Source organism: Pipra filicauda, unplaced genomic scaffold (assembly GCF_003945595.2).
Source record: "Pipra filicauda isolate LSUMZ 115617 unplaced genomic scaffold, ASM394559v2 scaffold481_size456399_pilon, whole genome shotgun sequence".
NCBI lineage: Eukaryota > Metazoa > Chordata > Aves > Passeriformes > Pipridae > Pipra > Pipra filicauda.
The window spans coordinates 321,580-341,926 of record NW_024104622.1 but is presented as its reverse complement, the minus strand read 5'-3'; the positions used below and the strand labels follow the sequence as shown (position 1 = coordinate 341,926).

General features: G+C 44.8%; 1 protein-coding gene across 12 annotated transcripts in view; it reads right to left on the bottom strand.

Moving 5' to 3' along the window:
* ADGRB1 (adhesion G protein-coupled receptor B1) overlaps positions 1 to 20,347 on the bottom strand; it is a 294,127-nt gene that overhangs the window by 25,464 nt on the left and 248,316 nt on the right. For 7 of the 12 annotated variants that reach the window (XM_027724710.2, XM_027724713.2, XM_027724715.2 and 4 more), the window contains 4 exons: positions 17,404 to 17,489; positions 11,592 to 11,690; positions 2,949 to 3,120; positions 1,692 to 1,787 (listed from right to left, as the gene is read on the bottom strand). In XM_027724710.2, the coding sequence (XP_027580511.1) occupies positions 1,692 to 1,787; positions 2,949 to 3,120; positions 11,592 to 11,690; positions 17,404 to 17,489 (453 nt within the window). The remainder of the gene's footprint in view (positions 1 to 1,691; positions 1,788 to 2,948; positions 3,121 to 11,591; positions 11,691 to 17,403; positions 17,490 to 20,347) is intronic. The other 5 variants (XM_027724716.2, XM_039386396.1, XM_039386397.1 and 2 more) reach the window with 1 other exon arrangement.

The window sequence follows — 20,347 nt, the reverse complement described above, 5'->3', positions numbered from 1 at the left end:
AACAGAAGAGAAATATGACTGAACTAACATTTAAATGTTGACACAGAAAAATATAATCTCATTTTCCTACAGGAGTCCCCAAAAAAACCTCAGCTGAACAGCCTGTACTAGTTTTGCTGATAAATAAATAAAAGATAGGTTTATATTTAATTCCAGTCAACAAGATTTTGTGGAAAACAGTTCTACTCAGCTAAGCTCCTTTTCACCACTTGGGCAGATTTGGAGATTACTGGAAAAGGTAACAGCAAAATTGCCACCCTGCAAAGCTTTTGATTTCTTTGGTTATTTTACAACTCAGTCACTGTAAAATAACATTGTACCCCTCTAAAAATATCAGTGAGGAGTCATCACTCACTTCTAGATCCCAGAGCTTTTTGTGCTTGGATGTGAAAAAGTGACTGTGAGCTCTCAGCTCCTCAAAACATCCACCACCAGTGCAGAATAAATGTAATATTGCTGCAAAACTTGTGGCTGACACAGAATTTTGCAATGAATGAATGAATGAAAACAGGGAATTTATACAGAGATACAAAAATCTGAAACTTGGGGTGGTGACAAGAGAATAAGAAATAGAGCATCCACATCTTCCAAGGGTGCTGGGAACGTGAAGGGCGGGTGGGAAAGGGTTCTATAAATAATTTGAAGGTACATCTTTACAGAGGGAGAATAAAAGAAGCTCAGGGTGATAACTAATTGAAAAGAAGATTGAGACTGGATATGATGATGGTGTCTATTATTGAAGAAGCCAAAGCAGCAGGCACACGAGGGGCTTTCTAACAACACACAATTAGGCAGAGCGAGAACCTGTCTGAAAAGGAGGAGATTATGCACTGAAATGAGAAATGAGGCAGCTGTTTTTAACAAACACCACCGAGGTGTGGTGGAATTGAATGTCTCTTGATGTCCTGACTCCAAGATTGTGCTGTTTGAAACCAGACTTTGCTGTAACCAAGCACAAACTGCTTTGCTTAGCACGAGAGTGAGGGGAAAAAAACCATCACTGGATTGTGATGGAGTTCTAATATTAATGAGATGATTTTGGAACTTGTTCAAATCCTGTGATTCTCCTGATGTCTTTACCTTAACTTCAGAAAATAAATGTTTCTTATATCAACTACCTCATAACAGTGAGGCAGACTCAAGAGGAAGCTCCACAGCTTATTCCTCTGTGGCCTTATCCACACTGTTTGTAAAGGACTTACACAACAGGACCGGGATTTACAGAGCTTAAATTACATTCCCAAGGAAGCAAAGTGTGCTTTGGAGAGAAACCAATCCCTCTGAGACATCTTCTTTATAATAATAACCCAACACACAGTGATTAAAACAGTATTAAACTTAGTGCAGCTAGGCCAAGGCAGCGTGGTGGGGATGAGAAGGTCTGGAAGACCTGGGAGGTGTTATTTTGGCTTTTTATTTTCTGGGAGAGAGAGGATCTCACCAAGATGTCTGCAAATGCAGGTGTGTAAGTTTAAATCCCTTGATATCACAATTTAAAAAAAAAACAACCCACAACCAGATTTGTGTGAAAGAGTCTGTTCTAAGCGCTAAGTTTGCTCAAGCACAGGTTTAAAGGTAAAAAAGAACACTGACTGAAAACTCTCTGATGGACAGAGCCCTCTGTTCATCAGTTATGAATTAAAAATGCCCAGAGGTCCCTCAAGAGCAGCCCAGGTGGTGCTTTTCCCTACCATGAGCTGAGCGTGTCCGTTCTGAAACGACCCCCCTGAGTCTCCGTTTCCCTCTTCCTGACGATCCACGACTCGGCACTTCACGGCATCCTGGACCTGCAGGAACACAGGGATTGGCAAAAGGTAGAGTCAGACAGACCAAACATATTAAATTCTGCTGAAGAAAAAAAACCACAACCAGTCTTTGGTAGATAAAAGAACGTGGACTTAGCAGCATCCAGGTATTTATTTCACATGGTTTATATGTTCCATATTTCACTACTAAAGAGCGACTCCAAGGTTTTCCTTCTGTCCTGGGTCACTGCTTCAAGTTGCTTGATTTATATAATCAAGAATAAAAATGCCTTCTATTTTGCAGCTTGCAGTATCTTTACAATGGATGCTATTGCATAAACCATTATAGTGGAGTCTACAAAGTTTGATTATGATCCTGTGATAAATATCTGGTCCAAAACTCACTGAAATCAATGGAAAAAACAATCCCAGTGACTGCAATGGGAGTTCAATGCAGGCTCATATTCATAATGTAATTAGTGGAAGGAGTCTCAGCCAAGCCAGTGGTGTAATCCCATTGATTTCATTGGCCTGACATAAGGAATTAATCTGTTTTACTTAATTTAAAGGAGCTGTAAGAAGATGAAATGAATATTGAAAAAAAAAGCCCCTTCCTGTCTCTGTTATTAATAGTCTTTGCACTCAGTAGGATGAAAAGAATAAAAGAAACATAAAAGATTCGTCCTTTTCTTTCCTGGTATAATTTATAATTTTAAATCTCCACAGGGAGGCTGCAGAGAATTCCCTCAATTTCCTTGCTTGATTATTGCTGACTTTACTTTCCAGCTGGAATATCTGGGTGCTCATGCCAGCACACCTTTCGTTCTGTAAATCTCAGGGCAACTTGGCTCTCTTGAAATCACAAATTACTTTTTTAATGTTGCATTTTTGGAGGTGGGGTGGAAACACACTGGAAATGTGAATTTTGGTGTTAAACAAGCCGAGCTTGACATGATATCCAATTTAAGCCTGGCATGTTATCCAACCTAAGGCTGCCCACCAAATTCCACTCTGCAGGACAACCACTGATTCATCCCTCCTTTCCTCTGACCGATACTGTCATGGTCATTTTTGTGGTGACCATCCACACAAAGTCAAAAGTTTGCAGGGTTAGAGAAGTTCCCAGGCTGGCTGGACATTTTCCAGGTGATTTTTATGGGAAATGTGTTGATGATATAAAAGAGAAGGACTCCTTTGTCTCACCTCCCGCCGCAGGATGCAATGGACCATAACGATGACAAAGCCCTCCAAGGAGTCAAAGACAGCAAAGAGGATCTGGAAGAGGGCTGAGCGCCTGTCTGTGATGGCCAGGACTGCAGACATCCAGGTGAGGGCCAGGAGAGGCAGGACCACGCAGGAGCTCCAAAGGGATGCCCTGTCAAAGCAGAGGAAAAGAGAACTCAGCTTTAGCCTCACCTGCTCCCACGGGGGATGTTAATCCAGCCCCCTGATCCCGCGGGGCTGCAGAAAATTCCTCCAGCAAACATCTACTTGTGCTGGATGTTGGATGTTTTCTGAGCCCCTCTCCCAGGGAAGCAGGAGGATGCTTTGCACACTCACTCTGCCAAAACAGGTGACGCGTTTCTGCGGGAGGGACAACTTTCCAATGGTGCAAACATGCAGAAAACTGGAGGTGAGGAGGAAGGATGAGGATACCTCACTCCCCCTTTCACACCCTTCCCACTCTGCCACTAATCCACAACGTTCCCCGAGGAAAGGGAGACAAAATACAGTCACTGGAGGTTGCCAAAGGGAAGGGGGACAGTTGCAGCAGAGACTGGTCTGTCACGATGGCTGTTGGTACTTGGGTCACACACACTTGGACTTCCACAGCACATGGAAGACACCAACACTGGGACAGGTGTCACAGTTTGGAGTGACTAGAACAGACAAGCTCAGAGCTGATGTGGAGACTGATACATTTTGTTGGTGCTCCTTTACTCCACAGTTGATGGTCCCTATGACACTGTGTCCATGAACACCAGGAGAACTGAGTCCTGACCCAATTTTCCTGTGGACAGAAAAATTTCTGCTTTCTGCTGTGACCTGCCCCCCCAAAATTTTTTCCTATATTCAGCAATTCCTGTAAATAAGTTTATTCATGGGTGGACATCCTGGGTTAAAATCACTTGAGATTCAAGCCACATTTTAATTCACAAGTTACTAAACTGGACAAAGCAGTTTTCTGTAATGTAAGTACTGCCCCACGAATCTCCACTTTATCTATAAATAATGGTCCTAGAGATGGCAAAGCAGCTCTGCTCCCATGGACTATTTGGGCATTCAGCAACCTGAGCAAAAGGGGTCCCAAGCAATTTTAGCAGCCTACTGGGGAGATTTTAAGCTGTCAGTCATCCTGGTGCACCAAGGAGAATTTCTCTGTGGGGTTTTCCCCAACAAATCACAGTAGATTTGGGCACAGGCTGTATAAAAAGTTGAGTTTCAAGCAAACCTCAACCTAAACACTAACAAACGAATACAGGCAACACAATAAATTACAGGACAGATACCAGGACACATGTTTTTGCAGTACTTACATGGGACTTGCTTACCATTCTATGCTTGCCATCTATGAGCAAGTTTTTAATGTTTACTTGCTGGTTATGCAGGTACTGCTCTCACAGAGCTCAGTGAGAGTTTTACCTGGACAAAGCTGGAGCTTGGATACAAGGATGGACATCAGGATATAACCCCCTGGCTTCATTAAGGGTTTTGCAAGGGTTGTTACATCAGTTCTGCTGTAGTGACCACATATTGAAGTGACAGTTTATTTTCATAGTCAGAATGATACCCTAAATGCAATATCTCTACAACCTGTCCAGACTCAGATGTGTCAGATGTGTTCCTTAGTAGTATTATTAAGGAATAGAATTTACCTAAGGGAGCAGGGAAATGGAATTATTAATTTTTTTTTAATTAGAACAAGCATTATGAGGCCCCCATGTAGGGTAAAGACCATGACATAATCTGATATCTTGTAATTTTATATAGAATGAAAAACATTGTTGTTTAATGTCCAATATGAACTATCACTTCAAAGCATTATTTCAAAAAAAAAAAAAAAACAAAACAAAAACCCAGCAGTCAGACAGCCCTTAACCAAATAACTCTCAAACAGAAGTTTCTTATTCCATTTCTCCCTCAGCCCTCTGGAATCTGCCTCATTACACTGAAATCTCCCTTTGCTATCATTTGTGGTGGGGCATTATTAATCTGGCTGAGTAGTAGGTGGAGAAAAAAACATCTCAGAGAGGCAGAAAAGTCAGAAGGAAAGATAAGGTTTGGTCCATAAGGCACCTCTCTAGATGTGTCTTTCATGCAAGAATCAGCAAACACAACATTCCCAGAGCATGGCTGGGGAGATGAAGCAATTCCAGCAGCAAAGGGAAACCATCAAAATCAACAAAAGCTGCTAGGAAAGGTCTGTACCAGACAACTCTCCTTCCTGGAATCCTCTGATCTTCCAGAACACTCTTAGTACACACATATGTGGATGTTGCCACCCTCAGTGTGCAAACAAGAAACCTGGCAACCACATCTGAGAATGGATCTGACCTGGGAATGCAGATCATCTGAGCTTGGGCGGGTTTTCCATTCTTGGAAAGACCTGCAGACTCACACTGGCAATGATTTGGGTCTGAATCCAAGATTTAGATGTGGATTTGGGGTTGTAAGGGATGCTGCTGTGGAGGTAAATTATATATAATTTATGTTTCTCTTCAGCAAATGGTTTGATTTGAATCCACTGGCTTCAAAACTTGCTTTAAGGAGGCACTGCTTGAGTCCATTTGCTATCCAGAGCATGGATGCAATGATCCAAAACTCTCTCTTCAGAGCTCCTGCTGCCTTCACATGCACTCAGCAAGTCCTTCCAGCCCCTTGATCCATGTGCCTCCATATGGGAAAACTATTCCACTTCCCTCTGAGTCGAGACATCCTGATGGACTTCACTACTGCTGCCAACATGAGCAACCTTAAGTCATCACATAAATCTCTTCCAACCAGATGATGGAAAACTCATCTGCCCTTCCAGCTCAGATGATGAAAACAATATTACACCACGTATTCAGCTGGAGTAGATCAGGATTTTCCTGAGTTGTGCTGACTTACATCAGCTAAGAGTATGGCCTTTCTGCTCCCTTTGTGATTCACCTTCTCAGCAACATTCATCCCTCACGAATGTTATGGAAATGCTGCTTTGACACTTAATGCATAATCTTTATTCTCAGGCAGCAGGTGGCAACAGGTCACAGGAATGGAACTCACTCTAATTTCACTGGCAGAGCTCTGCTTAGATTTATGAAAGATTAAACTCAAAAAAAAAAAAAAAACCCAAACCCAAACCCTCCATTAAAAACAATCCTATAAAGACTGAAATTTCAGAAGAAAACTCAAGGAAAGGTAAGTAGTTTTCTGTGAGATTGCTCCTAATTCTACTTGCTGTGAGCTGAATTCACAGCAGAGACCACACTTCTGCCACCTTTCCACCTGTCCCTGTTTTAGGAGCATCCTTAAAGCTTCCAGAATAACTCACAGGACTTAAGAAACGTCAAGTTACGTGATGTGATATGAAATGCTGACGTTCTATAATGACACTGTGATCACCTAATGGCTTTCCATCACGGATTAGCTACAATCAACAGATCCAGGACTTGTATGGCTTGAGACAAAGGAATCAGCTGGCACATCCTCTTCTTTGCGCCATCCACGACAGCACTCAGGACAGGGGACAGGGAAGATCATTCATTCTGGAAGGGGGACAATGGTTTATGGTGAGGTGACCCTGCCATGCCAGCGTTACTCAGCAGTGCAGTTGTAGTGTCACGTTGTTCCTCCCCAGATATAATTACAAGGACGTGTGACAGCATGGCCACACTCTAGGATTGTCCACAGCTTTATCCCTGAACCATTTATGTTGGGAAAGACCTCTGAGATCATCGAGTCCAACCATTAACCCAGCACTGCCAAGGCCACCACTAAAAAATATCCCCAAGTGCCACAACTACACAGTTTTTAAATCCCTCCAGAGATGGTGAAGCCTTGGGCAGCCTGTTCCAATGCTTGATAACACTTCTGGTGAAGAAATTGTCCCTAATATCCAACCTAAACCTGGCACAACCTGAGGCCATTTGCTCTTGTTCAATCACTTGTTACTGAGAAGAGAACAACCCCCACCTGGCTACAACCTCTTTTCAGGTAGTTGCAGATAAGATCCTCCCAATCCTCCTTTCCTCCAGGCTAAACAATCTCAGCTCCCTCAGCTGCTCCTGTTCTCTAGCACATGGGATGTTCTACCATGGGAAACAAGTTCTACCACTAAGCCTTATGAAAGCACACAGCAGACCCAGCTCTGACCACAAGCAGATGAAGCCTTTGGCCAAAATGACAAAATCTAGCTCTGGTTTTGACCTTTAGCACAAGCTGGCAGGCTTGAGAGTTGTCATCTTTGCAAAGGAAGCAGAATAAAGGGATGGCACTTAGAGGAGAGCAATGGAAAGAGCAAATAAATGGTTTTGGAGACAAAGATCTACATGAAGAAAGATGAAGAGCGCTGCACCCTGAGAAAAGGCAAGTGCAGGGGGAAATACAGGACATGCCAATAGAGATGTGAAGGGCTGTTATAAAGAGGGAAGGGATCAATTCTTCTCATTACTCAACACTGACAGAGCAGCAGTGACGTTAAGTTAAAGAAGCAGCAGAAGGGAAAAAATCACTTTATAATTCAGAAACAGCTCCCAGAAGGAGCTCTGGAAAGGGAGAAAGTCGGTGGACTCAACATAACGAATGGTTCTTCACATGCCAGCAGTTCTGCTGCAGGCAAATCACAGTGCAGGGATGTACTTTATTTATTTTCTCGTGCTTTATCACTCCTCTAACTTGGATTCACAGAATCACAGAACCGTGGAATGGTTCAGATTGGAAGGGACCTTCAAGATCATCTCGTTCCAACCCCCTGCCATGACACCTTCCACTGGACCAGGTTGCTCAGAGCTCCATCCAACCTGGCCTTGAACACTTTTTAAGCACTTAAACACTATTCCTCCTAAAAGCAAGAGTGTTGTCCCAATTTTAGGGACACTTTCAGAGAACCTCCCTTTAACTCAATGCCCACAAAACCAAGACAGGAAACCTGGAACTAGAAAAGAGGGAGCACTCTGCATTTTCTTCTCATGCCCAGGCAACACAGAACGGGATTTCTCCACACCTGATGTGATTTCTATTTTCCCCAAAAGATGATTCTTCTCTCAGTTGCTGCAGTATAAATCACAGAACCAGGGGAACAGGAAATTAAATGTCTCTGAACTGCCCTGAGCAACCTGGTCCAGTGGAAGTTGTCCCTACTCATGGCAGGGAGCTTTGAATGAGATGATCCTTAAGGTCCTTTCCAACCCAAACCATTCCACGATGAATCTGTGACAAATGAGACAGGGAGGTGATGAGGCAGCTGTGGACAAACTGCTTGATTATTCACTTGGTTATTTCCTAATTAGGGAAGTTGTTCTCTGACAGTCCCAGCAAGGACCTGCAGGACTCGGGTATTATCCCCAGGTAAGGGGGGATTTCAAACTCCTTGAACCATGAGGACAACGCTCTCCTGAGGAACAGTCTCCTTCATAAAACCAGCCAGGCATGGAAATGCTGACTCACACTGGTGCTGGAATTACAATACAGGTGGAAAACTTGATATCTAAGATGCCCCCAAATGACTTTGAGCCAAGGAAAAGGGCAAATCCTTTAGATGGGAGATTTGACACAGGAATTTCTAATGATTTAAGAGGGATGATGATGAGAAGGGTCATGAGGACTCTCTGACATTGACTCCTGGGTGGGATGCCTGCCTGTGCCAGGGCCTTAGTTTTGGGCCAGTCTCTTCCCTGTGGTCAGAATTTGAGTCCAGACATTTCATAGAATTATGGAATGGTTTGGGTTGGAAGGGACCTTAAAGATCATCTCATTCCAAAGCCCTACTATGAGCAGGGACACCTTCCACTATCCCAGATTGCTTAGAGCCCCACCCAACCTAGCCCTGAACACTTCCAGGGACGGGACATCAGCAACTTCCATCCATCCATCCATCCATCCACCCACCCACCCATCCATCAGCAGTCCCTGTTTTCTGCAGTGGATCTCCTCATTCACAGCAAATACCAAGACATGCCATGACTCTGCCATATGTTTTCCACCTCAGATAAAATATCTTTCACAGGTAGCAAAGACAAATTAATTATAAGTCAATATTTCACAGGCTGAGGGGAACCTTACAGGCAACAATGAACAGAAGGAAATGTGGGAACAGAGGTCTTCCAATGGTAAAATCTGCCCAGCATCTCCTTCAGCACAACCTAAAGGGAAAGGTGTTTTTAACCTACACCTGTCAAGTCTGGCTAATCCTTAACAAGTCAGAGACATCCAAAACTTTCCTGTTTCATTCCCCAAGTCAAGAAATTACACAATTTCCAGTGCAGATTTTTTCACTTTTGTCACATTTTCATCATTCCCTTTTTATCATTCCCCAAGTCAAGACACTGCACAGTTGCCAGTGCAAATTTTTTTCCCTTCTGCTCTCCCATCAGTGGTTTACTCTGTTTTCCCTCAGTTCCACATCCCCTTCTCTGTCCCCTTCTCTCACAGACTCAGATATTACCACAAACAGTTGTTCAAGACTTCTATGATTTCCAAAAGCCAAGAAAAAATGGGCAAAAGCATCTATTTTTCATGCCATGCTCTCCCAGAACAAGCCTCTGGAAGCTACAGGAGGTAAACTGGAGAAGGAATGAGCAATCCCAGCAGGAACAAGGCAGGAACATCCTTGATATGTTCCCTACCAAACAACTATGGCTCATTCCAGGTCAGGGAGAAGCCAGGAATTCTCCTGGCATATGATTCACATGACAAGACTCGAAAAGGGAATGACAAAGCCTCTCCAAGGTCTGGAAGGATGAAGGGCAGCAGAATGGTGGCAGCAGCACGAAGCATCATCAGGGCTTTGCCTTTTTGACAAACAATAGATTTGGGGGAGGAAAAACAGCAACAGTTCAGCTGCAGAATGAAGTGGATGACAAAGGGAGATGAGGTTGAGGGAACTAATCCATGGATTGCTCAGTGGTCCCTTTGCAAGGACAAGAGCATGGGACACTTGAGGACAGACCACAAAACTAGTGGTGAAACCTGTCATCTGAGGTATTTACCTGCTGGGAAACAAAAGACATGTCCTCTCCCAAGAGCCCCCCAGTTTCTATCCATCCACTTAAATTAGAAAAGCAGGATGAACAGGAGATCTGGTTTTCATATCCCCTTTTTTTTTGTCTGATTTGGAGATGAATCAGAATATGTGATTTATCACAGACTGATGTCAGACAGTGCAGGAGAAGGATTTGAGACTGTTTAACTTTTAAAATGAATTTACTATGAACAGAAAGCCTCTCCTATTTAACAGTCTAATGCATTAATAGTAAATCTGCTGTTTTAGCTCCTCTGCAGTCTCAGGAATTCAAAATTCAGTGACCTGCTAATTCCAGACTCATGGTACACGTGCCTGGACCAATTCCATCTCCCCATCTCAGCTGAGCACTGTTGCAAAAGGTGAGTAAATGACTTTAGCAACGAAAAATAAATGAGATTTTGTTTAGTTTTTCATTTCACAGAGAAAACCACAGAGTCACAGAACGGTGTGGGTTGGAAGAGGCCTTAAGGATCATCTCATCCCAATCCCCTGCCGTGGGCAGGACACCTCCCACTGGACCAGGTTGCTCTTGTGCTTTGATTTTCTTTTCTTTTTCTGCATTTTGAGATTTGACACTCAGCTGCCTCTTTTTGTTTAGATTAATTAAAAGTAGGAGTTTCCAAACTGCAAGTGATCTAAGACCGTTTCTTTCACACATTTTAATACATTATTCTAGACACCGAAACCAAAGTAACAGTATCACTTGGATATGATGCAGATAATGCAATTTCCAAAAGGGAAGGAAGAAAGACAAACCTTCCCTCATCACTCTCCCTTCAACCTTAACCCTAGGGAAAAAAGCCAGCTATATAAATAGCAACAATTTCTCCAGCAGAACAAAGCTCTGGCATTCTTTTCCTTTTTTTTTTTTTCTTCTTTTTAAACTAACTCCAGGGGCATCTAAGAAGAGATTTAACAGCTTTTGACTTTTGTAACTCAGAGCTATGAAACGCTTTAAGAGTTTGAGAATTAATTCCAACTGCTTTTAGGGGTCCAAAAGAGGCAGTCAACACTTATCAAATCAGACCTGCAGCCCTGTGAGGTATCAAACTTAACTTGAGCATTTCATAAGAGCAAAAAACCCCAATATTTAGAAGTGATTCACCAACTTAAACCATTCTCAATGCTCTGCAGCCTCTGGAGTAAAACACTCATGAAGATGCTTAAGCGGTTGACAGAGCTGGATTTTGAGGTCCCTGTCTAGCCCTAAAATTACTGGGAATCATCTTTAAGTCTGCAACTAAATTCAGTGGAAGAATTAAACATATGCACGGCTTGCAATAAATGCAGAGTCCCTTTGTCTTCCATGGGCTGCTCACATGCTCAAATCTAAGCATGTCATAAAGGGTTTTCCAGGATCCAGCCCATCAGCTCCAGGGATGTTGCAGGAGGAGCCCTACACTGCTCATGGCCCACAGAATGAGGTCAGGGAGAGCTGGGGAATGTGGGGAGGGTGGGCAGGGACACGGGGAGAGAGAAAACAAACAAGGGCTGGTGAGTGCAGGGAAATGGAAGAGGGAAATAAAACAAACTAAAAGAAAAAAAAATCAATTAAAAGAAGGAAAAAAAAAAAAGAAAGTGGAAAGAAAGAAAGAAAAGGAGTTGAAATTAGAGGAACTAACATGGCGTTACTGGTGGCTGTGGCCGAAACTTCAGCAGAAGAAACTACTCCACACTTGGAACATTTGAGCGTCATCCCGTAAAGGGGCACTGCCATCTGACTGCAATTAAAACCAAAAGACTGAAACAAAACAAAACACTTTGCTCATGAGCACAAACGTAGAAAGGAAAGGGAAATAGAGAAGCCAAAAGAAAGAGAGGAAGGAAGGAAGGAGAAATAGGGAACCAACCAACCATACCCAGTTCGGGAAGAGAAATGAAAGACAGGCAGGAATAAAACTCTCTCATCTGTACCAATCCAGATGCGGGAAACGGGGGGGAAAATGTGCAATTCAGAGACTGTTGGTGCCGCTGGAGAGGGTGGAACTGTGTTGGTTTATGTTTGCCCAGTTTCAGGGTGTCTCTCTCTGGCACCCAGGGAAGAGAAACCAGTACTGCTCTCCCAGTCTCCACCTCCTTCTTTTCGTTTGGGCTTTAATTTTTTTTAAATTTTTTTTCCTTTTTTTTTTTTTGAGAAATTGCTCTTTTCCCTCCTGGCCTTTTTGCTCCAAAACAAAAAAGGTGGCAGGGTTGTGCAGTAGAAGGCAAGAAGTAGGGCTGTGGGGACTGTGCCTGTTTATCTTCTTTCCTACAGCAATGCAAGGGATAAATCACGTATTTTCTCTGGTTGGGATCTCCCCATGGTACCAGGAGAGAGGCCACTCTCTGGCTACTCCATCTGTGAGGAAGGACAATGTAAAGGGGACTCTTTATGTCCTGGGAGTTAAGCATGAACTTGGGTGCTTTGTAAGACCACCAACCTGCCCTGGAAGGAACTGGACTGGCTGAATACTTCTGAGACATTTCTTCTCTCATATCTTGTTTTGCAGATGAAAACATGTTTGGGATGAACCCTGAGACTACTCCACGCCTGTTGCTCCCAATTTTTCTGCGTGGGATCAACCAGGGCATTGTGGGTTGCTGGGATAAGGGTCTGCAGGGATCTGCTAAGGGGAGTAAACTCATGATTTTTGGGGGTTGATCTGTGTGAACCCACCCCGCTGACAAGCCAGCTCTTCTCTAGGAGCCTGGAAGCCACATGAGCTTGGCACTGGCCCTGATTCTTCCCAGAATTTACTAAGTGTGTGCACTCTCTGATCTGCACAGGTGGGCATGCACATCAGATCTGGCTTAAAAAAATGGGAAGGAGCCTGCAAACCATCCCCCAGACCTCCCTGCAGTGCCTGACATCAGGGAAGGCACGAAATCACTGCCAGAGGACGGTGGGTGTGTCACCCTTGGCTGAGGGTGGTGCAGCTGGTGAGGGGTCACGTTTGCACCAACCACGAGGGGTTTGACAGCCCTGCCCTGCCCAGGAGAGAGATCAGGCCACTTGACAGATCACTTCTTAACTTTTATGGCTCTGTGTTCAGTCTCAGGGCAAAAAACCATCCCCATGAACACCAACACGGCATCGTCAGCAGGCCCAGTGGCCCACTATCAAGTGGCTATTGATTGGTCTTTTAATTAATTAGTGACATAAGCCATTGCTCCCTTCCAAAATAATGACTAAGGTATCCCACAGAAATTTTCAGCCTTCAGACACAGAGGAAATTAGCTCCCGTGTCCAGAGATAAATATCTTCCAGGAAGGATGCTGTAAATCCAGTGGCTGAACCAAAGGTAAAGTGGGTCTTGTGAGGCATTAAGTGCACGACCCTTAAAAAAAAAAAAAATACAGCTTATCCCCAAATCTATAAGCCACAAAGAACAGATAAGCAGAGAGACAGAGAGAGGCAGAGATAGGCAGCAAAAAGAAAAAGTAGATTGATTTGAGGAATTTGATGGAAAACTGTACCAGAAAAAACATGAATGACACTGAACCACAAAGAACTGGCCAAAAGACCAACTGTAACACACAACTGTAGCTGCTGTTGGGTGTACTTATGCAGAAAGTTGTAAGCAGTAGGCACAGATGTGGATACACTTACATTCTAATTTGTTCTGGTTGGGGGCAGGAGGTTGTTAATATATTGAATTTCCGTAGCAGGTTTGTATTGGCGCCTGCACGTATGAAAGGGCAGCTAATGAAATAATCACAGGGAACGAGGCATCCATTTAATTCAGCTTTTGCTGCTTCCTAAATATCCACAACCAGCTCCCAGACTCATCTGGTGTGTTCACTGGAGCCTGGACTTTTCTCCCTTTTATTGAGCCGTGCTTTACACCACACACAGCCCAAAGAGCAGGAGTGCTGCTTCCAACACGAACCATTCCCAGATGAAGGGCAATCCAAATCCCTTCCTGTTTTAATGGAGTTATTATCTCTCCAATTACTTTCTTCTCTATGCACTGACAGCCCAGATCTGTTACACCCCACCAGGACAGTCGTACAGGGAATATTTCACACAAAGGATGGGGGCAAACTTTCTTGAGTCGTTTCTATAATCAACAGGAAGATAAAAGAAGTAAAGGTCCTCCAAGGGGCAAGTTGGAACAACTAAACCAGGCTCTCGTCTCTCTCCAGCAGTTACAGAGGAAGCCTAGAGAGATTAAACTCAGCAGGCTAAAATTAGCCCTGGTGAATATACCCTATAGTCTCATTCTTCCTCCCTGGCTGCGTTAGCACACAAATGCTTCTGGAATGAACGCTGCCTGAATAAATTTCAAACTCATTTTAAAGGCTCCTGACATTAAGACATCCATTTTTAGTAGCACTCCCATCAGCAGAGCTCAAACACTTGGCCACCAACAGAGACCCTTCTGCTGGGAGGTGCCTGGATGGTTTTCTCCTGTTCCTGGACAGGTGGTGGGGTAGTTGTGTGTCTTCCTCCAGCTCTCCAGGCAATCCCACCCAACTCTCCCCAGCCTGGCTTTGTGATTCATCTACGAAGCCGCTGCCATTAGGAAGTCAAGGTTTTCTGACAGATGTGACAACCCTAATCACAGCAATTTCCTCTGCAAAGTACAGGGCAAAACCTATTGTGTCTCAGGCATTATTTCATGAGAACTGTTAATTCTGAGGTATTTGAGTGCCAACCAATCTGTAGAGTGTGTGCTGGGCTCTTCTTAGTATCCAACAGCTCTTTCTTTTCCCCTATTCTGGGTTTTTTTCCCCTTTTTTATCGTTTTTCCAACACTGAACCATACTTCTTGCCTCTGCTAAAGGAAACACAACGTTTCTTTGTACCATCTCCTCAGATCCAAACATCTCCAAGGCCATAGCCCGTTCTGATTCTCTTCAGATCTACCTTCCAACACGGTTCCCAAGCCCAGGCCAGAAGCAGAATAACTTCTACAAAGTTAACTAAGGGAAAAGGGGCACCAGGGCTCTCAAAAGTGCTCCCACACTCTCAGCAGGTGCACTTGGGAAAGGAGAACAAAACCATTGAGCACAGAGAAGGCTTAAAAGTGCTGCACACACACACACGGACACGAAAGAGGGGGGAAAAAAGAGAAAAGAAAGAAAAAACAAAGAACATCAGAAAAAAATGACTTTTGTTGTTGTTGTTGTTGTTGCTTTGCAGCTTTTGTTTTTAAAGAACAACTCTGTGATCAATAACCAGTTGCTGTGTATTAAATAAGGTCGTTTTCTGAGCAGTCTGGATTAGGGAGGGAGGGGCTGAGCGACAGCAACTCTCTGCTTTGCTAATCCAATAAAGCATTTATTGCAGGGTTGACTTTCAAGTGCAATTACCTTGCTGCAGACTCTGCCTGCAGTCTGGGTATTTTCTTGAGTTCTCTCCTTGTGAAGGAGGCATCACCCACAATAAAGCACTTGCTTCTTGCAGCTGCTTAAAGCAAAGCACCAAGGTCACTTCTTCACGTGCTTTTCAACCCAGCGGCAAATGATACCTTCTGATCATCCAAACATGTTAAGTCTCCTTTTATTATCATGACCGTGGAAGATTTCTGTGTTTCTCATAGAAATCAGGACCTTGACAGCTTCCTGTGTTCCTTATAGAAATCATAAAAGCTGGAAAAGACCTCCAAGACCATCAAGTCCAACCTTCAACCAACCACCACCATTCCCACTAAACCAAAGTTCCAAGTGCCACATCCACTTGTTTTCTGAGCACTCCAAGGGATGGTGACTCCACCACTTCTCTGGACAGCCTTTTCCAATGATTCACAACCCTCTCAGTGAAGAAATTTTTCCTAATATCCAACCTGAATATCCTCTGGCACAACTTGGGGCCGTTTCCCCTTGTCCTGCCACTTGTTACCTGGGACGAGGCCGACCCCCACCTCACCACAATCTTTTTTCAGGGAGTTGTAGAGTGATAAGGTCCCCCTCGAGCCTCCTTTTTTTCAGACTAAACACCCCCAGCTCCCTCATCTGCTCCTCACAGGACTTGTGCTCCAGACCCCTCAGCTGCTCCATTGCCCTTCTCTGGACATGCCCCATCACCTCGAGGTCTTTCCTGCAGCGAGGGGCCCAAAACTGAACACAGGATTTCAGGGGCTGATGAGAGTTTGCTTCTACCCTCAGTTTTGCTGCCACCACTCAATTAAAAACCACTTCTACCACAACTACTCAATAGTGCTGTGACAGGAATATTGAGCCTCATCTGTGTTATCTGCTGCCACCCTCTGAGACTCCATGGAGACCGTTCTCCCTCCACTTTAGTAGGCAGGATATATCCTTTATCTTCTCCTCCAGCCTCCAAAGGTTTTACATTCTGGCTGTAGCTTTGGTAAAGAGACACCACAACACCCCTTGCTCCCCTCATCTCTTTGGAAACAACTTCCTTCAAGAATACAAGTGATAAAGAACACAGTGATAAATCCAATGGATACATGAAGATCACACATCCCTGCCTTTCCTGTCTGCAGGTAAGGACACAGTTTCTCTGCAACAAGAAGCCAAGCAAGGCAGTGGCAAATAACACACATCAGCCAGGCTGACCTGAGCATTTGATGTGACTCAGAGTGTCACTGTGCCATTTCTGTCCCTGGCCTGCAGCACAGCTCAGGGGTAAAGTCTGAGCAGGCCAAAAACTCATTTCTAGAAAAGAAGACGAAAGGGGAACCAACATTCCCATCCTGCCGGGAATGCTGACAGTGGCAAAATATCCACTGTCAACAGAGTTTGGAAGGAACCCATGAGAGAGCCCTGCCCCAGCCAACCCCCAGCGGCACCAGGGGGATGAGGACTCTGGAGGCAGCTCTTGGATTTATACTACAAAGAGACCCAGGTAACACAAGCCCCAGGCTTTGGTGTGGAGGCCGTGGAGAAGATAAAGGACCTCAGATGGCAGCAGATTTTTTTTCCTGCAGAAGAGGTTCCTAACTTACCTCCTCTTTACATGTGCACCCATCTCCTGACCTGTTCATTGCTAGGCCTCCAAAAGCCTTCCCTTAAAAGTATCACATCCCTTTGCTGTCCCTCAGCCACCTGCCAGCCACTGGACATGAGTTCTCTGTCACACAGCCCGTGCCACGTGCCCCACTCAGCAGTGGTGAGTCCCTCTCTGATCCAGCTGCTGTTCCCAGGAGTCAGTGACAAGAGTCACTTTGCTCTCCTTAATTTTTGGGAGGATACATCAGCCTGGGCTGAAGCCATTTCAACAAAGAGATGAACTTTTGTCCTTCCTCCACAGCAACCCAGTGCTGCTCCTTGGATTTTTTGTCCCTGCTGCACTGAACGACACAGCAAAGAGATTAAATCAAGTGTGGGTTTTTTTCTTTCATTTTGTTTAAATCTGTTTTTGCTTTTTGTTTCCATCTCCGATCTCTTTTGTTTTTTGCACTCCTGGCCTGGTTATTGATCACAACCTTGGGTGTTTTTGGTTTTGATTGTCACTCTTTACTTAGATGTATTGATAAGGCATACCCTGCCCGTTCCTTCAGTTTCTTATCTGTTATTCCATCTTTGGATACAAGTTTGTTAAAAACCAGAATGCCAATAACCATGTTCACCTGTCAAAAGAGAAACAACACACAGTTTTGTTCTCAAGTGGCTCAGCTCAAACTTGGTAGCACAGAAGGCAAAAAAACCCCAACATTTGGCAAAATAAGTTATTCCCGGTTTTCCCCAAATCAGGTCACACTTCTGCAGGCCACCACCCCCCCTCTCCCCTCCCCACCCTGTCCCACCTCCCCTGGCCATGCAGCAGGGAGTTCAGGAGAGTAGAATGCAGCTGGCAACAGATAAGAGAGGTCTTGGAATCACAGAATCATTAAGGTTGGAAAAAGTCTCCAAGATCACCGAGTCCAACCGTGAACCAAATCTCCAGGAACCAGGACAAATTTGTAAACCGCTCAGATTTACAAGTCTGAGCAAGAAGAATTGCAGATGGCCCAGCACACAGGTCAGCCATCCAGTCATTTCCCAAAAAATCAGTGGGCAGGACAACTCCATGCAGTCCTTTGGTCCATTTTTTTTAGGGTGAGAGTGTGGATGTCTGTATCAACCAGGCATAAATATTCACAGTGAAACACAGAGCTGAGGTCCTGCAAAGTGATCCCAAACTCCTCACTGTGCCCTTCCAAATGCATCCACTGCTGCCAGCTGCATCTGCTCCACAAACCTCATCCAAACATTAGTGACACATGAGCACCACCCCCCTCGTGGAGGCAAAGAAATGGTGGAAAAAAATGACACTCTCCTGGTTTTGCTGTCAGGGAAACATCTGGTGCTGTAGAACGACGTGGTTGATGCTGTTTTGCACGTGGGGCTTGCAGGGAAATGTTTTCAGGCCAAATTCAGGGATGTGTAACATCACATGTGCACCGAGGTGAGTTTAACAGAGGTGGTGCTGAGGGACACCTCGTGCAGCACCTGGCCCCAAAGGCAGGGGGATGTCTGCTCTGCCTAAATGCCTAAAGCAGCCTCAGAAGAATGAGCAAAATTCCTGCATTTGGATTGCTGGTTTGAGCAGGGCACGACCCAGCTCGCTGCTGTGGAGCCCACAGCTGGGAATCAATGGAAAAGCTCAGAAATAGCAGTTATTTTCGTTTGCATCAGCTGCTGGGTCAGGGCACTGCTTCCCACAGCTGTGAGCCCATTTCTAGAGCTCACCACGGTATTAATTTAGAGCAACAGCACTGGCAAGTCAGACACAGCAGTGCAGCCAAGGATCAGCAGGAAATCAAACCCCAGTTATGTGCTTGGAGACAGAGGGAGCACTTGGAATTCACTGATCCTTCTTCCCTGTGCTGGAGGCTGGGGAGTGCAAGAGAGACTTTTCCTTAAGGGGGAAAAGATGGGGTTGAAGTGTGGCTGGATCTCTCCCCTAGGAGAGATGTGTATCCTCATCCTTCTGGAACAGGGGAGGTGACAAAGAGCAGCTCTGCGATGGTTTTAATAATTAAAAGCTATTTTTAGCCACATTGCTGTTTTAGCCACACACATTTAGCACACTGATCATTGTGATCAACACCCTGCTCTGATCCTGGCTCCAGTTTTCCTAAGTTAGGGATAATTCTTCTAAACACTTAATTCTTCTTCACTCTTAATGACATGCAAAGCAGTTTTACTTCTTTATCTCTAAGATAATATCCAGAAGCAAAGACTTAAGTCTGAGATTCCTTGAGACAACCACGACCTGGCCACTGCTGACTCTGTCCTGTCACCATGAGCCTCTCCCTGCCTTCAACCTGCCCCAAATCATCCCCAGGCTGGGTGAGCAAAACTGCTTCCAACAGCTCTGCCTGTCGGGTTGTTGGGATTTTTAAGAATAAAGGTCAGAACTCTGAAGCCATTCAGTGCCAGTGGATTGACTGCAAGTTGTGAACGCTGCTGAAGCTGCAGGTCAACCATCTTAAGAGTATTAATTTGAAGTAAAGGTATTCTCCAAACCAAAAGCCTTTTTCCAGTGTGGAGAATAATAAGGGAGTGTGTGGAGGAAGAAGGTTGCTGTGTATTACCACAGGTAATAGAGAAATCCTGCTGGTGGGAGAACTGAGTGCAGAGATGCTTGAATGGCTTGGGAGGAGTGAGAACAAAAGTAGCTTGGCCAGGGCTGAGGCTGTCCCAGCTGTCTCTCCAAGCCAAGTCAGCTCTGTGCAAACTCACTTGGGCATCTATATATTGAATTTTGGGTGAGAAAAAGCTCAGGCTCAGAGTCAAATCCCACCCTGATCTGTGCAAGGCGTCACACGAGCAGCTGTATTTTCTCTGGAGCAAACCTGTCCTGAGAGCAGCGGAGCTGCCCATCCCCTGTACAGCCCTGCAGGAGCCTGACTGCCCTTCTGTTGAGCCAGGTGTACTCACTGCCCTGGTCATCCTGTCCCTGGTCCTTCTGGGATGTCCTTCTGTCACTGGCATGGCCAACCTGAACTCAAGGCACAGCACAAGGAGAACACACACACAGCCGTCCAGCCTCGTGGACTGTGTGTTCCACTTCTGGCCCTGCCAAAGGTCACAGTGTGAATTTGAGTGGCCAGTTGAGCTCATCTCTTTGCAGGTTCCCATTTATAAAAAGGCTTTAAATGCTTCTTTGTCTCCTTCCCCTGGCTCCTGGGTATCTACCCCACTTGGGCAGTGTTCATTCATCACTTGAGCCAGCAGTGAGCCAGGAGGTCTAAACTGGGTGTGTAGGCTCTGTCATGGTGCTGCTCAGGGACAGACACCCCCAGAGATGATTCACCACTTCCTAATATCAGCTGCATGAGCCACCCTTTGCATGTGTTGACCCCTCTTTAAGGACATCTCCATTTCCTGCTTTATGGTGATTGAAAACTGAAGTGCCAAAGGAAAGGAGGCTCCTGGGTTTTAATCACACTTTAAAAATGCAAAGGAAAAATGAAGGATTACTTCCCTTGTTGTTGGCACA